We start from the raw sequence: 18,836 nt of genomic DNA, 5'->3' as shown, positions 1-18,836 counted from the left end.
AGCTTCTGAGTCCCCTTCCAGCTCCGGATCTATGATGCCATAATATTGCCATCCTTCAAAACTTTTCTTTTTTTTAATTTCTTTTTATCAATAGTATTTTATTTTTCCAAATATATGCAAAGATAGTGTTCAACATTCATCTATGTAAAATCTTGTTTCAAATTTTTCTCCATTCCTCTCCTGTCTCTTTCTCCAAGATGGCAAGCAATCTGATATAGGTTAAACACATGCAATTCTTTTTTTTAAATTATATATATATATATATATATATATATATAATATTATCCCTTGATTTCATTTTTCCAAATTATCCCCCCGTCCCTCTATTCCCTCCCCCCGATGACAGGCAATCCCATACATTTTACATGTGTTACAATATAACCTAGATACAATACAATGTGTGTGAATATCATTTTCTTGTTGCACAATAAGCATTAGATTCCGAAGGTACATGTAACCTGGGCAGACAGATATTAGTGCTAACAATTTACATTCACTTCCCAGTGTTCCTTCTCTGGGTGTAGCTACCTCTGTCCATCATTGATCAACTGGAAGTGAGTTGGATCTTCTTTATGTTGAAGATTTCCACTTCCATCAGAATACATCCTCATACAGTATTGTTGTTGAAGTGTACAGTGATCTTCTGGTTCTGCTCATTTCACTCAGCATCAGTTGATGTAAGTCTCTCCAGGCCTCTCTGTATTCCTCCTGCTGGTCATTTCTTATAGAACAATAATATTCCATAACCTTCATATACCATAATTTACCCAACCATTCTCCAACTGATGGACATCCATTCATCTTCCAGTTTCTAGCTACAACAAAAAGAGCTGCCACAAACATTTTGGCACATATAGGTCCCTTTCCGCTCTTTAGTATTTCTTTGGGATATAAGCCCAGTAGTAGCACTGCTGGGTCAAAGGGTATGCACAGTTTGATAGCTTTTTGGGCATAGTTCCAAATTGCTCTCCAGAATGGCTGGTTTCTTTCGCAACTCCACCAACAATGTATCAGTGTCCCAGTTTTCTCATAGCCCCTCCAACATTCATCGTTATTTGTTCCTGTCATCTTAGCCAATCTGACAGGTGTGTAGTGGTATCTCAGAGTTGTCTTAATTTGCATTTCTCTGATCAGTAGTGATTTGGAACACTCTTTCATGTGAGTGGATATAGTTTCAATTTCTTCATCTGAGAATTGTCTGTTCATATCCTTTGACCATTTATCAATTGGAGAATGGTTCGGTTTCTTATAAATTAGGGTCAGTTCTCTACATATTTTGGAAATGAGACCTTTGTCAGAACCTTTCAAAACTTTTCTGAAAGGATTTAAGACTTACTGAGGGGATTGGAGAATTGATGGTAGGACAGTTGTTCCTCTTCTTGATGCTGTGTCTATACTGACAAAATGCAGACATATGGATAATGTTTTGGGTTGTAGTAGTTTTGGGGCTATGGAGAACATCATTCAATACTCATCTGTTTTCATTTGTCTTGCAGGGGAAGATTTTAGGAATTTGTGGAAACACGGGAAGTGGAAAGAGCTGTCTGTTATCAGCTATTTTGGGGGAGGTAAGTGAAATGTTCCAGTGCACAATTGCTATTCACACAGATCTAAATACCTGTGGGGTATCCTTCACCATACCCGAGTCCTCTCTGGGTCAGTTTTGCCACTACGACACATAAAGTCCTTGATTTGCATGTGATCTCCCTAATTGGGCTGTATGGTTTCTTAAGGGCAGGGACTGTCTTTACCCTTTTTCTGGATGTCCCCAGCACTTAGTACAGTGTCTGGCAAAGAATATATGCTTGCTAAATGCTTACTGACTAATGAATCAATGATCTTGAGAAGGATTCATCTAAAGTTAACTCGTTCAAAATTTAATCTTATTTTACTTTCTCCCTCATAAATCAGCTCTGTGAAGGTACCCTATTAAGTATCTTTTTGTAAAAAGTCAGAGCCAGTATTTTTGTAGGCAGGATGGTATGATGGACAGAATACTGGACTTGAAATCATAAAGCCCTCCATTTGAATCCAGCCTCAATTGTGTGACTCTATGCAAGCCACTTAAATTTTCTATCAGTCTGTCCATAAGCATTTATTAGCTTTCTGTATGCCAGGCATGGACTAAGTCATGGGAAAAAATACAAGCAAAAAGAAAGTTAGCATCCTAATGAGGGAAGCTAGCATAAAGAAAGAAGCTGAAACTGGGGTAGGGAGAGTGAGGGGAGTGATGTTTCAGGATGAGACTCAGAGGGAGAGACAAAGAGAGGAACCTAGTGATACAAAGGCACTTTGGGGTTGTGAATTCCAAGCTGGGGCCTTCATTTCACCATGAAAAGGTTTCTGGGGCATGATAGAAAAGTCCTGACCTGACCCTCATTTTCTTCAGTTGGAAAGTGAGGAAGGCAATACACTAGCTAACGGGGCTGTGGTCAGTTCAGCAATTTAGGCAAAGTGTCCCCAAACCCTAATGCTTGTTGGCATTCAGCTATTTCAATCACATCTGACTCTTCCTCACCCCATGGGGGGTTTCTTGGCAGAAATACTGGGTTGGTCCTCCATTTCCTTCTCCAAGTCATTTTACAGAGGAGGAAACTGAGGCAAACTGGGCTAACTGACTTCTCCAGAGTCACACAGCTAGGAAGTGTCTGAGGCTGGATTTGAACTTAGGGAGATGAGTCTTCTGAGTCTAGGCCTTGTGGTTCATCTATTGTGTCACCTAGCTGTACTTTTGCAAACCTTGCAGGACTATAATAATGTATACCATTACTACTACCACTACCCACCACCATTACTAGTACTACCACTACTATCATCACTACCACTACTACCATTACTACCAACCACTACTGTTCATTCTACTACTACTATTACTATTATTACCACCACTACTACTACTACTACTACCACAACCACCATCACTATTACCATTTTACTTCTTCTACTACCACTACTATCATTACTACTACTACTTACCATCACCATCACCATTACCACCACCACTACTACTACTACTACTACTATTACTAGTACTACCACTATTACTATTACTATCACTACTACCATTACCACCACTACCACTACCACTACCACCATGACCATTACCACCACTACCACTACTACTACCACCATTATTGCAACCTCTACTACTATTACTACTACCACCATGACTATTACTACTATCAGAACTACTACTACTGTAGCAGCATTTATTATTTACAAGTGTTTTCTTCACAGTAAACTTGGTAGGAGTGAGGACACAAATATCCTCATTTAACAATTCAGGAAACTGATATTGGGAGAAACTGAGGAACTTGCCACTGAGCACATGAGTAGTAAACATCAAGGCTGGAGTTTCTCTTCAAGTCTTGACTCTGAATTCTGTGTTCTTTCTACTGTAGCACACTGACTAATTGATCTCTTCACTAAATTTAAGTTTTTTGTGTTGGAAATTCAATTGAACTTAGAGAAGTCCACTTTTTTTTCCTTTTTCCCTTCTCTTTTAAAATATGTTGCTATACATTTAAAATATCCTGGTATCAGGTGAACAACAAACTGCCTTGGTTTAGGTTTTGCAAATTTGCCTTTAAGTTAGATGGCAAATTGATCTTCATGTACTTTTGACTTCTCAAAATCTCTTCATAACCATTATATCACTGGATCTTCCAAATAGCTCTGGAATTATTATTTCTATTTACTACAAGAGAAAATGGAGGGGGAATAATTGTCTGAATTCATACAGTCAGACAAAACCATGTCTAGAATCTGGGTCTCCAATTTCCTAGTCTTTTGCTTTGACCTTTAAAAAACTCCTTACTGAGGTGGGGGGAGTAAGTGTGCCTCTATAAATCACCTAACTTTTTACAGTAAAGAACAATCATTTCATAAACAAGCATTTCTTAAGTCTTTGCTATACGTCAGGTGCTATGCTGGGTTTGGGGGACATAAATACAAATAATGAAACAATCTCATAACTTACAAGGGTCTAACATTTTAATGGGAGAGTAGAAGATGATGTGTGTCACTATAATTACAAACAATAAATATAAAATCAATAAATGGTCTTTGATCCATAGACCCACAATGGCGAAAAGTTACATTTTTATTTCAATATAATTGGTTTACTTTATAATCCTACATATTTTATTTTATACATTAAAAAATATTATTCTGAGAAAAGGCCCATAGTTTTCATCAGATTGTCAATGGTGTTCATAACACACAAAAAAGTTAGAAATCCCAGAGATAGAGGAAAGGTAGAATTTTTGATTAAGGATATAGAACAGTTATGGATAATGGTGTTACCATTTCTATGTGTAGCTTGAGATGGAGTGAATAAATAGGCCATGAGGGACTGAAGAGTTTTAAGCAATATCAGTATGTGAAAGTCCCCTAGTCTAAGAGCAAAAGTCTTCTTTCTTTCCCTTTTTCCCTTTCCTCTCCTCTCCTTTCCTTTCTTTCTCTAACAAATACTGCTATTATGAATATTTTCATAAAATAAGTCTTGTCTTGCTGTCAATAACTTCCTTGGGAATATAGATTCATTCGTGGGTTAAAGGGTATGAACAGTGTTGTAACTTTCCTTGCATAATTCCATTTGTTTTCCAAAATATTTGGGTTAATTCAAAATTCTACCAACAGTGAGTTACTATGCTTGTGCCCTTATAATCTTCTCTAAAAGTGCATCTTTTCCCTTTTTAAAACAACAATTTAATTGGTACATAAAATTTTATAGTAGCATTATCTATAATAGTTAAGAAAAACCAACAATTGGAGAATTACTGAACAAATTATGCTAAATGTAATATTACTATAACATGAGGAATGATGTATATGAAGAATACAACACAATATATTCTTGCATAAAGTGAGTTAGAGTAGATAAAAATAGAATTTAAAAAACAGTATCTGATTTCTACAACTATGTGAGTAAAGAAAATTTAAACAGGAACAAAAATATGATTAAAAGCATGAGATGAGTGCACTAATTTAGAATATAACACCTATCCTTCCTCTTAATAAATGGAAATATTTATTTTTATTTTTACTGAATGTTTGAGGGCATTTTACATGAACAAAAATCCAACTAGAAGAATACCTGGAAGTTTATATGATGTGTTTAAAAGAATTCATTAATAATTTTTTTTCTTTAAGAGATTTACTGGGTTCTTGTCCACCCAAATCACAACATGGTGACTGCTGTATACCAGCTGCCAGGTTATTCGCCCTTCTTTCTCAGAGTTCAACACCTGGCTCACCATCCTCCCCAACTCTTTCCCCTAGATTAGGGAACTTCAACATCTTACACTGATGTTATTCAGGCATTTCAGTCATGTCCGACTTGCCATGATCCCATTTGGGGTTTTCTTAGCACAGATACAGGAGAGTTTCCCATTTCCTTTTCTTGCTCATCTTGTAGTTGAAGGAGGCAAACAAGGAACCACCAGGAAGTCTGTGAGACTGGATTGAATTTATCCCGGGTACTGTCCATTGCACCTTAACTTCTCCTAATTGATGTTCCCTTTCAAACCCCCTAACCTTTCCATTTCCTCATCTAGTTCAGTGACACATAGAGATGTTGCATCATTACCTACAATTCTTCTACTTTAAAAAATAACCTGAAAGTGGGAATGAAATAGAAGTGCTGAGTAATGAACAGGCCTGAAATTGTATTATCACTAACCCCCTGCCCACAGGTGAAGCAGTGTGTGTGTGTATATTTTTGCTTTTACTTTTTTTTTGGTGGGACTAAACTACAGAATAGGAGAAAGGGCAGAGGAGTACAAGAAGATAGAAGAGAATATATATACCCTAATCAAGTCAAAGGTTTACAACAAAAGGAAAATAACTCATGAAGTCTTTCAGAGAAGAGAGGGTCTACAGAATAAGTGAGGAGGCATTAGAAGAAATGAAATGGGAAAATCAAGGGAGAAATTTTATTTTAGTGGTTGTGGGGGTTCTTACAATGGGTATAATCTGCAGGAAATTAGAAAAGTCATTCATTCTGCCTCACAAGGGGAAGCAGAGCTCCTGAGGGCACTAACACCCAGGGAATAGGAAGGTCATAAATTCAGAGAAGAGATTTCATGAAAATGGGTCAAAAAAGAATCATGGGAAGGGCAAAGGGTAGGAATGAACTGCAGAATCAGGGAGTTGGGCAAAATTCCCACCATTAGGCAATACTTGTATCTTCTCTATTGCCTGTAGGAATTGGTATTTCTAAGAGTGAGGCATAGTAAGAAAAGAGTGGGGAAGGAGTAAGATGGCTCAGTAGATAGAGTGCCAGGTTTGAAATAAAGAAGGCTCATTTTAAAAAATTCAAATCTGGCCTAAGACACTTGAATATTTCAGGCATGGGGAACTGCTGGTGAAAATGCCTATAATTTTTTTTTTTATAAAACTGCAGGGAGGCTAGTGTTAATATCAAAGAAGAATACTTGGAAGAAAGTTTGTATGTAGCGGGGTGATGGGAAGAAGAATAAATGATGCAGGTCTTTGAATGCCAAATAGAGGATTTTGTATTTGATCCTGGAGGTGAAAAAGCCATTTATGTTTATTGAGGAGAGTGACATTGGTGGAGAGAAAAAATAATTTTATTTGATGACTTAAGAAGGAAAAAGGGCAAAAGAATTAGATAACTAAATAAAAGTAAAAAATGAAAAAGGAATTGTTAGGTTAAGCAAAACTCTCAAATTAGAGAAAAAGAAGACAAATGGGAGGGATAGGGCTTAAAAATGGGAAAACATCCAATGGGAACAAGGTTTCCTTAAAGTGAACTATCTTTACAGAGGAAGAGGAGGGAAAGCATCCTAATTTTACTAAGGAGCTAGGCTGAAATTACCAAAAATCTTAGGAGGAAAACAAAATCTCTTGGTCAAGAAAAATCACTTTTTTGGGGGGAAAGTCTAGATCTGTGCTTTGACAAAATTCCTTTTATTAAGCCAGAATAATTGTTTTGCAATTTCTAGGCATAAAGTGTCATTGAATCATTAAATGATGTGTGCAGGATCAAAGCAGGAACTTGCTAGCTGAGATTTTCCTGACTCTGAAGCTACCTACTGTCTACTAATCTGTGTTGCCGTTGTGCCACTAAAACAAAGAGCAGAAACAAAAGATGAAGTAATATATAATTTCCTCCTTTTGTTGCTGAAGTGGGTGACAAAGTATGTAGAGTGCTATTTGTGATGTCACACCTCACCAGTGTCTTACATTGGTTCTTATATTGGCTATTCCTTCTGCTACAGATGAATTTACACTCTGGATCTGTGGGGGTGAACGGAAGTCTGGCCTATGTCCCCCAGCAGGCATGGATATTCAGTGGGACTGTCAGAAGTAATATACTCATGGGAGAAAAATACAACCAAGCCAGGTACACTTCAGATGTCATTTTGTGGATTTGAAGGGTCAGAATGACCACAGGTGTGCTCTTGGGCTAATGAGTCTTGGGCTGATTGGGGTAAGATCCCCAGATTTGTTAGGCAATGAAGAACTATATGTAGATCTCCAAATTGCACTGAGAAAGGGAGAACTCACATCAGGGTAGCTAAACATCCTTGAAGGAAGTATATATATATGTATGTATGTATATATTCTGTGTCTTCCTTGTTCCATCCCCATGTCCACCTCATTCTTTCTGGCATTGGAAACGGGACTACATGTTGTGAGTGAGACTAGAAGTACGTAGGGAGCAAATCTCCAAAGTCTATTCCAAAGATATACTTCATAGAGTCTTTGGAAGAGACTTCCTTAACTTTGGGGCTAAGATTTGCTTGGCCACTTGGTTTTTTACAATTTGATTTTGGAATATTTTTCTTTCTTTACCACCCTCCTTCTCAAAAAGGTACTGGATGACTCACATAGATGCTTGTACATGTGTGCATGGGAGTCATCATGTTGTAGTAGGCAGAGAGACCGCTCTGGAGTCAGGAATACTTAGTTCAAATCCTGCTTTAGACATATAATAGTTGTGTGACCATATATAATAGTTGTGTTCACAACAGGGACAAGTAACTTAGTCCTTTAGTGCTCCCTGGAGCTATACATTATCAATCATTATCAATTCTGCTTCAGTGGAAGGAGTCCCTTTGTCAGGAGTATCTAATCATTATAGATGCAACTTCCCCTTCTACTCCCATCCTTCCATCCATGGATGTACTGTAGCTAGTTCATACTGGTTTATGAGAGGCTCATTTTTAGTATAAGCATTTATATCTCAAAAATTGGCAAATGTTATAAATCAGAGCTCAGTTTATTGCTTTGCTAATTGTCTCAACTTAAGAAAGTGTGAGCAAATGTTAATACAATAAAACTTAAAATTATCATGGTTCCTGTAGAGAGACAGTTGTTAAATATTTACTATTTAAATATTATCCTAATTACATACACTCATATGCATGTGTGATACACATGTATGACATACATGCATGTATATACATAAGAAATATATTATAAATGTGTATATATTTGCATCTATTTATGGTTAGCTAAATAGCATAGTAAAGTGCTGAGTCTGGAGTCATTTTTCTGAGTTCAAATATTGCCTTGGACCCTTACTAGCTGTATGATCCTGAAATGTTTACTCCAGTTTCCTCATCTATAAAATGAGCTGGAGATGGAAATGACAAAGTACAACCATAAAATTATTTAATTAAATTAAATTATTTATTTAATTAATATTATTAATTAACAATATTTAATGAATTATTGCTATATATACCCTGCATTTGTGTGTATGTAGGGAAACTGACACAATGGATAGAGAGCTAGCCTTAGATCAGGAAGACTTCTGTTCAAGTCTTATGCCTGACTGGGATAACTGTTAGTGATATGTTTTGTGGTATTAGAGAAAATTAGAACCTAATAGGAGAGAGACTCGCCTAAGGTCACACAAATTGGAATCACAAATTGACAGAATTGAAAACTGCTTACTTTCTACCTTTTGGTTTTCCTCAGATATCACCAGGTGATCCATTCCTGTTCACTGAAGAGGGATCTGGAAATTTTGCCCTATGGAGACATGACTGAAGTAAGTGGCTAGATATTAGGTCACAACTGCCTTGTTAATGATGCATTCAGATTATAGAATCTCTTCCAGATCTCCTTTCTACTCTCCCCTAGTCTGCCAGAAGCAAGAATCTACCCAACTGTCTTCAGATCAAGGGGTATATAGAAATCTTTCTCTAGGTGAGGCAGAACATTTCTCAACTTCCTAGAGCCTTCTCTACTAAAACTAGAAGCTCTGCCCCTCTTCTTTTGTGATCAAGCCTTTTATGATACCTTCCCTTCTTGATGTTCCCTTATAGAGAAATCAGAACTTAATTTATCCTAGGTTCTGAGGAAGATCAAATCCATCCTCCAAGTCATCTTCAGATCTCATCTCAGGATTAAACAATGTTACTCTCTCACCTCTCTTAACAAGTTTTTTTTTTTAAACTCATCTGAATGCAGTATGATTATTCTGACCAAACTTGGCCCTAGAGAAGACAGGAAAAAATTCACTCTTCTCCTTTCTTTGCAAAGATGGGGGACTATAGGTATGGAATATTGCATATACTATTAGACATGGTTTCTGCATTGTTCTTTTTTTTTTGCTGAACTGTTTTTTTTTCTTTTAAAACTTCATGAGAGAGAATGACTTACTGGATGGGGAAGTAGAGAGATATATTTGGGTTTTTTCTGTTTTATTTTAATATTTATTTTGGGGGTATTATAAATTTTTTTTGTAATAATAACTTTTTATTTGTCAAAATTCATGCAAAAATAGTTTTCAACATACCCCTTGCAAAACCTTTTGTTCCAAATTTTTCTCCTTCCCTAGACAGAAAGTAATCCAATACAAATTAAATGTGTTCAATTCATCCAAACATATTTCCACATTTATCATGCTGTACAAGGAAAATCAGATAAAAAGGGGAAAAGTGAGAAAGAATAAAATAAGCAAGCAAACAATTAACAAAAACAAAAAAAGTGAAATACTATGCTGTGATCTATAGTATTCAGTCTCCATAATCCTCTCTCCAGATTCAGATGGCTATCCCCATCATACCTCTATTGGAATTGGCCTAAGTCACCTCATTGTTGAAAAGAATCATGTCCATCAGAATTGATCGTCATATAATCGTCTTGTTGCTTTGTACAATGTTTCTTAGTTCTACTCACTTCACTCAGCATCAGCTCATGCAAGTCTCTCCTGGCCTCTCTGAAATCATCCCACTTATCATTTCTTATAGAACAATAATATTCCATAATATTCATATACCTTAACATACTCAGCCATTTCCCAACTGATGGACATCCACTCAGTTTTCATTTCCTTGACACTATAAAAAGAGCTGCTACAAACATTTTGTACATGTGGGTTCTTTGGGGAAAGATAGATTTGGAAGTGAATATGATGTAAAAAAAAGGCATCAATAAAAATAATGTCATTTTAAAAAGAGTCAAGCAAGCAAAGAGAAGATCCCATGACCATAAGAGCACTACATCAAGAGCAGGTCTAAATTACAGTTTTCCTATGCAAATTTAGACAACTTCCCTCCCTACAGGCATCAATTTTGATGATAAACATTGATATTTACACAACACTTTACAAATATTATCTCATTTGAGCCTTATATCAAAGCTGTGAGTTAAGGGAGGTTCAACAAAATTAAGAAATTTGCCAGTGATCACATATTGGCAGCTAAACCGAGGTACTTCTGGCTCCAGGTCCTGTACTCCACTTACTATACTCACTATATCCACTCTGTGATGCTTTTAACTTTTCTTTTCTTTCCTTTGTGGAGTACAGGCTAGTTCCTTGGAGGGCTCGGGGTCAGCCAGAGTCAGGATAAATTAAAGTCTTTGGTCTTTAGGGGGAGAAGTGAAGGAGACAGACAAACTGCCAAGAGGCTCGCCAAAGATGTATCCTGGATTCTAGAATTCAAAGTCACCAACTTCTCTTCTGGTCCTGCTGCAAAGTGACTCTGGCCTTTCTCACCCCACCCTGTAATCCTTGCCTATGATTATCTTCAGTACCAATGTTGAGAAAAGCATATTATCCAAATATATGCTAATAGAGTTATTGTCTCATATCAAATAGGTAATTAGCCTTAAGTACTTGGTTGTCTGATTCAAGTACACCTTTTCAGACTTTCAGCCCTCTACATCTCCCACTATCTTTAATTTTAGAACACAGGTAATCATGCCCCACCCCCCCTTCTCAGGAAAGGGGGTAAAAACACCAAAGGGAAGTGGGGAATCAAGCCAGATATTGCTAGTGGGTTTCTGGGCTGAAGGGTCTTACTAGAAACAGGTATGCACAAACCCATCAGCATGGGAGGTATTACACAAGCACACAGCAACAAAACACAGGCTATTAGTGATGACTCCCCCACAGCCAGTGCAAGCTCAATATGGTGTAACAAACATGAATTGTACATGCAAGTGGTGACATAACAAACAATATGAATCAATATGGTCTTGTAAAAGATTTCCAGAAGTCCTAGAAGTGGGGTATGTGAACAACAATCATACATATGCTTCCTTCAGCAGCCAAGAGATAGTCCAAAACCAATCTATTGTCCATTACTTCAATGTGTCAGGGAATCCAATGATTCCTGCAGATTTTGAAGTCCTGCAACAGTCTTATCATTTCTCAGGGAATCCAATGATTCCAGCAGATTTTGAAGTCCTGCAACAGTTTCATCATGTCTCAGAAAATCCAATGATTCCTAAGGGTTTTCAAGTCCAACAATTTTTGATGTCCATGAGTTAAATGCCATAACTGTCATGCTCTTTCAGTGGTGGGCATAGTCAGTGACGGAACCACCTGCTATTTCTTGGGTCTTCTCCTTCATTTCAACGGTCTGCTCTATCTCTCTCCAATGGACAAGGCAAATATGGCTCGTTGGCACCCATCTGATTCCTTCTCCATCTGTAGAGATACAAGCAAACCCTCTCCCCCAAGCAGTTAACCTTCCCTGGTCCCTTCCATTCATCACTTTCTGGGTCTCTCCATATCACCTGGAGATTATCTAAAGATAGTGGAGTTGCTCTCACTGGACATTGCCCTTCTGGTGGGTTAGAAAACCTATCTGCCAGAGCCAGTGCATCTGTCAAAGATCAAGAAGTAGTTAATAGTATAAAGGGCTAGATTTAGAAGTTCTCTAGGGTTACCTGTGGCTCTCCCTTTCTTTTGTTTTTGGAGGAGTGTCTTAATGTCTCTTTCTCCTCTATTGCCTGTCCTTGAGGATTAAAGGGTATGCTAGTAGTGTGGAAAAATCTTATACTGTGCACAAAAGTGTGCAAAATGTTTAGAAGTATATGCAGGTCCATTGTCTGTTTTTATTAATTGAGGCACACCCATAATTGCAAAAGCTTGTATAAGGAATTCAGTGACCACTCGGGCTGTCTCTTGCTGCTGGCATTGCAAAAGTGAATCTTGAAAAGATGTCTACCACAACATGGATAAAAGACAGACGACCAAAAGATTTATAATGGGTCACATCCATTTGCCAAATTTCATTGGGTCTCAAACCACAAGGGTTCTTCCCTGGAGGGAGTGTAGGAGCGTGGAAAGGAAGGCAAGCTATACAGGCTTTTACTATACGCCTAGCTTCCTCTCTTGTTATTCCAAACTGTAAAAGTAAAGCTCAAGTAGCCTGATGATATTTAGAATGAGATTCTTGGGCTGCCTGAAATAAAGGAGTATTGGCCAACATGGTTAGAAGTCTATCTGCTTTTGAATTACCATCAAAAAAACGACCTGGAAGTCCACTACGAGAATGGACATACAAGATATAAATCTTACCTGGATGCTTTCTCACTTGCTCTTGATGTTCATTAAAGAGCTGATATATATTACAAATTTTATTTGGATTATGGCAATTCTTTGTACCACACCTACTGAATAGGCCAAAACAGATATTATATTTATATCTCCTTAATAATAAGTAAGAATTAGAATGATTACATACAATTCATTCTGAGTGGATTGAAAAGTTCTGACTACTCTCTTTATAGTTAAATCACAAGAGTAGACAGCACAAATATTATATTTGGATGCCTCTGTAAAGATAGTCCTTTAAGAGGAATTTTAGAAACCTTTTCTTCAAGAATCCATTACCAATTATACAATAGTTGGGTTATCTTTAATGGAGACATGTGTGTAAAATTTGGAGCTGTGGCCAATAAAATTTGCCACTCTAGGATGTTTTCACAGCATACATTAATTTGTGCATTGGTATAAAAGGTGTATATATTGTCAGGTATTATCCCAGATAATTATATTGCTCGCTTAATGGCCTTTAATAAAATTCTAGCCACAAGCACTGGGTAAGGAGTAAGGCTTTGTTCTGGTTTTCTGGGAGGTCCACCCACTCTATCACACTGTCTCCTTGATGAAGGACTGCTGTTGGTGCCTCTTGTGTAGCAAAAACTGATATTTCCATTTTTGAGTGACTCTTTCAACCACATTGGATAAAGCCAGTTCAACTTCCCTGAAAGCCTCTTGAGCTTCATTTGTAAGCTGGTGTGGTGAGTTTAAAGCATTGTCCCCTCTTAAAATGTCATGCAATGGTTGCAATTGATAGGTAGTCAAGCCTAGCATGGGACGCATCCATTGGATATCTCCTATCAATTTCTGGAAGTCATTTAAGGTGTTCAACTTCTCTATTCTCAAGGAAAGTTTTTGTATTGCAAGCACCTTAGGGTATACTTCATATCCTAAATATTGAAAAGGAGCATGTCTTTGAATTTTTTCTGGAGCTATGTGCAATTTATAATTCCTTAGTGTTTCTATGGTCTTTTGTAGACATGCTTCTAACACTTGCTCCTCAGGTGCACATCCCAATATATCATCCATGTAATGTAATAACATTACTTTTGGAAATGCTTTTTTCTGGAGTAAGAGCAGCAGCAACATATATTCGACACATAGTAGGGCTGTTTTTCATTCCCTGTGGCAAAACTGTCCATATATTTTATAAGGCTCAGCTAAGTTAATTCTGGGCACTGAAAAGGCAAATTTTTACATATACTCCTTATCTAGAGGCATAGAATAGAAACAATCCTTAATGTCTATAACCCAAAGAGGTCGTTCTCTAGGCAATTGAGTAGGAGATGGAAGTCCAGGATGAAGAGTTCCCATAGTTTCTATCTGTTCATTTACTTTTCTTAAATTAGTCAACATCCTCCATTTTCCAGATTTCTTTCTTACAACAAATACTGGGAAATTCCAAGGACTTAGAGCAGGTTGTAAGTGTCCTTGGTCAAGTTGTCCCTGTACTATATCTAATAATGCCTGAATTTTATCACTAGCTAAGAGCCACTGTTCTATCCACACTGGTGTATCAGTTTTGCATTGAATAAGAACAGGTGAGAATATTGGCAGGCTTTCCACAGCAGCCCTTCCTAAAAAACTGAAGTACTTATTTGTAATCCTAATTGTTGTAAGATGTTTCTTCCCCACAGATTGATGGGGATTTTTTCAACTATAAAAGGAGTAAAAACTCCTGTTTCACCTTTAAAAGTCTATCTCAAAGGAGTAGCACTAACTTCAGCTGCTATTGATCCTCCTACACCAGACATGTAGGTTGTCTGCCTTAATCTTTGGCCAGTGACCGGGCTAGTTGGCACCTCTAATGACTGTGTGATCTGCACTAGTGTCTACCAATCCTTCCAATGGTATGCCATTTATATAGATAGTCAGCATAGGTCGGTCAGCTGTCACAGCTGCTGTCTAGTATATTCCTGGATTTTGCTGCTTAGAGTCAGGATCTGGGCAACTAGCACCAGATTGCTTATTAGGAGTCTATCAATAAACCTGAAACTACTACTTCTCCTGGTGGATAAGTCACACATTGTCTACCTGTATTAGTGACTGGAATATTATCTACATATTCCCCAGTTTCCCACATCAGTGTATGAATGAACATTGTTTTGTAAGTACTCTCAGGAGGTGAAATGGTCAAGCCTACTGTGCCTGGAGGCAAGGGATCCAAAGGCTGGAGAGGAACAGATTTCACCTCTCCAGAGGGTATCTCAGTTGTCTCAGCTGTGTACAACTCTATTTTCCCTAACTGTAATCCCTTTTTCCCATCAGGTTGCTTCCTGGCTGATTGATTGTGTAATCTCTTTCTCCCATCAGATGGATTCCTGGCTGATTGGTCATGTCTGGGTATTGAACTTCTTGGCACTCTCTGGGTGTGGCATCAGTTGCCATTATGCCCCAAGTATTTTTTGCCTAGGACCCTGGAGTTGGCCCCCCCCATCCTGTTTCCCTGAATCAGTCTACATTCTGATGCCCAATGGAGTCCTCTGTTGCATTTTGCACATGGGGTTTTAGGTCTTGTTCTCCCACCATGTTTTCTCACTCTGTCTCTATGCCAACATTGAGCTTTCAGATGTCCTACTTTACCACACTGAAAGTATTGACGAGTCTTTCTGGAAGTCCTTTGCCAAAAGTGACCCTGTCTTCCCATGTTGGAATCTTGGGAAGTCTGCATCATAGCTTGGCTATAAAAGATATTTGTGCCTACTGTGGCACAGCGTCTTATGATCTCCTCTAAAGGAGCATCCTTGCATAGTCCTAGTATAATCCTTCTACAAACCTCATTAGCATTTTCTTTAGTAAGTTGTCTTATAATTTCTGTGACTGCATTTTCACAATTAGTTCATATGACAGCTGTCTGCAAACATCCCACAAAATCAGCAAAAGTTTCATTTGGCTCTGGTGCTGTTTTTGTGAAGGCCTCACCCTTGTTGTTTTTATTGGGGAGAAAAGCCCATGCTTTGATAGCAGCAGCAGAAATTTGCTCATATGCCGCTATGGGGTAATTAATCTGTACTGAAATTTCTGCATAAGAACCTACACCTGTTAGTTGGTAACAGGTGATTGAAGTATTAACTCCACTATGACTATTTCACTGGGCTTGTATCCTACAGAGCTCACTATATTCAGAAAGCCACAACAAGTTTTGTCCAGGTTCTAAGCATACCCTTGCTATAGATTTCCAGTCACTAGGGGTCAAGACTTCATAAGCCAAATTCTGTAATAATATCTTAACATAAGATGATATAGCCTCATAAAGAGAGCAAGCCTTTTTCAGGTCTTTGATAATTTCTAGATTAAAAGGAGGGTATCTTCTCCTTTCTTGACCTGAAGTTAAGCTATTCAATCACAGGATATATTTCTATTCTCAAATCAGCTGTGTTCTGCCCTTCCTCTGTGGCTTTAAGTAGTGCCTTTTGTAATCTAGTCATAGGAGGGGGTGATTGCTGGGGGGGGGGAGGGAAGTGCTGGTAATATCATTGTTCCTCCCATTCCTCCTCCTCCTCCCTAGATCCAGGAAAGTGAAGTTGATGAGGGAGGGTCAACAGCCTGCTTAGGTGTAGCAGAGTGGAAGCTGGGCTGTGAGAGTAAGAATCAGTACACCCTTCAAGTTCACTCAACTCCTCATGCCCTCTGGTGATATTTCCTTTAGTCTGTCCTTTGTCTTCCTCTTTCTCCTCACATTTCCTCATCTGGTTGTTCTTAAAACTTTTCTTTTTTCTGGAACTTGCAGGATTCTTTAAGGCCAATTATATTATGTTGTATGTATAGAATGTTTCCTTAGAAATTTGTAATGTTCTCTTGTTCGGTTTTCTTGGGGTCTCTGGGAGGAGCTTTTGTATTTATTTGTTGTAAGATTAAATCAATCATACTCTGAACCATGCTACACTAGATAACCATTGTCTCTATCAATTCCACTGACTTAGCACCTTGTACGAATCCTTTGTTTCAAGTTCAGAGTTCTGTCCCATAACAGAAATTTAATCAGAACCTTTATCATTATAATATTTACATAGTTGATCTCCTACTAGTTTCCAATTATCTGCCTCTATTCTTCTTCCTTGAAGAACCAAGGGGATGTGCATTCTGATGTATCCACAAGTCCACCAATCTGCTCCCAAGTTACAAGCAAACTTTGTCTCTTTATCAACCTAAGTATGCTTTCTATAGTGCTCCTATGGGGTGAGGGTGGGGGAGAATCTTTTCCTAATATCTGCCCCATTTCAGCTAGAAAACAAGAGTTACTAGTTTAGCTCTTAACAAAGTAAGTTCCCTGTTTGTCTATTAAAATACTCAATTTCCTGGTCACCAGGATTTCTTCAGTGAAATTAGGGTCCTTGGCCCATGTTGGGCATCAAAATGTGGAGTACGGCTAATTCCTTGGAGGACCTCGGGGCCAGCCAGAGTCAGGATAAGTAAAAGTCCTTGGTCTTTAGGAGGAGAAGTGAAGGAGACAAACTGCCACAAGCTCACCAATAATGTATCCTGGATTCTCAAGTCCAAAGTCACCAATCTCTCTCCTACTCATCCTGCCACAAAGTGACTCTGACTTTTCTCACCCCACCCTCTAATCCTTGCCTACCATTATCTTAACACCAAACATTCAGCCAGCACCAATGGTAAGAAGAGCCATTTATCCAAACATATGCTAATAGACTCATTATCTCATATCAAATAGGTAATTAGCCTTAAGTGCTCTGCTGTCTCAGATTCAATTACACCTTTTCAGACTTTCAGCCCTCTATATTCCTTCTTTCTTTTTTGTTTGGAGACCACTGAGGTTAAGTGACTTGCTCAGAATCACACACCTGGTAAGTGCCTGAGATTAGACTGCCAGCTGTCTGGCCTATCTCATGTGCCAGATAGCTGGGCCCTGGGACTGTCCATCTAGGCCCCTTATCAACAAGGGTTTGACTTAAGCAAGAGCCTGTTAGAGCCACTCCCTCCAGGACAAAGCTACGGAAGGAATGGCTGGACTGTGTTCCCCATCTGCCTTCTTCTGGTCACCTTTCTGGCTCTTCCCACAGATTGGAGAGCAGGGCCTCAACCTCTCAGGGGGCCAGAGGCAGAGGATCAGCTTGGCACGTGCTGTATATGCTGACCGAGACATCTACCTACTGGATGACCCGCTCTCTGCAGTGGATGCTCATGTTGGGAAGCACATATTTGAAGAGTGCATTAAGAAGGCACTTAGTGGGAAGACCATGGTTCTGGTGACTCATCAGCTGCAGGTAACAAGAACTAAATCTGGTATGGCAGTAGCCATTTGTTGAAAAAAAGTTGATTAACTGAAGTTTTACATGACCCCAAGCCCCAGAGCGATTTAGTCATGTCAAGCAAGTGGTGTGTTCAAAGATTTAAAGCTGGAAGAGATACTGTACAGCAGCAGGCCCAACCCTGTCATTTTACAGATGAGGAAACTGAGACCCAAGGGATTAAATTATTTGTTTAAGATAGCAAAACATTAAATAGTAGAGCCCAGGATTCAAACCTCTGACAGGTTATAAGAGGTATAAGAAATGTGAATTTTATTTACAATATCGGGGGAAGGTAAACTGGTAAAAGATTTTTATGGGCTGGTAAAATTTGAGTGCTTTTCTCTAAGATGGAATTGGGCTATCTGTCTTCAGGTTTATAAAGATATTGATAATCTGATATAGGACACATGAAGATGCTGATAGTCTGATTTTATCTCCTTAAATGGAGTACACAAGAGATTCGGATTAAAAATAAGGAGGAAAGTCTTGGTGATGGAGGAGAGTGTGAGATTTCTGACTCTAAAGATTTTCAGACGAATACAGACAATTGAGGGTTCTAAGATTATATTGATATCTACAAGGGGCAGTCTTAGCCTTCAAAATTAACAGATTTAACTCGGTGAATTCTCCTGTTTTATACCTACTATTCATTTCACTGTGCTTGATGCTATGATTTTCAAGAAAGACTGCTGCCTTAATTGTTACACAGACTGAATATGCACATATTCTTTGGCTCTTCTCTGAAGTACAGAGGCCCAAATGAAAAA

General features: G+C 38.3%; 1 protein-coding gene across 3 annotated transcripts in view; it reads left to right on the top strand.

The window, feature by feature from the left end:
* The window catches only part of ABCC11 (ATP binding cassette subfamily C member 11), an 82,083-nt gene that overhangs the window by 35,477 nt on the left and 27,770 nt on the right, over window positions 1-18,836 (top strand). For all 3 annotated transcript variants that reach the window (XM_074293323.1, XM_074293320.1, XM_074293321.1), the window contains exons 11-14: window positions 1,497-1,568; window positions 7,245-7,369; window positions 8,953-9,025; window positions 17,839-18,042. In XM_074293323.1, the coding sequence (XP_074149424.1) occupies window positions 1,497-1,568; window positions 7,245-7,369; window positions 8,953-9,025; window positions 17,839-18,042 (474 nt within the window). The remainder of the gene's footprint in view (window positions 1-1,496; window positions 1,569-7,244; window positions 7,370-8,952; window positions 9,026-17,838; window positions 18,043-18,836) is intronic.

This window comes from Sminthopsis crassicaudata, chromosome 2 (assembly GCF_048593235.1).
Source record: "Sminthopsis crassicaudata isolate SCR6 chromosome 2, ASM4859323v1, whole genome shotgun sequence".
NCBI classification, from domain to species: Eukaryota; Metazoa; Chordata; class Mammalia; order Dasyuromorphia; family Dasyuridae; genus Sminthopsis; species Sminthopsis crassicaudata.
The sequence above is the reverse complement of the archived record's forward strand: the minus strand, read 5'-3'. Positions and strand labels throughout refer to the sequence as shown.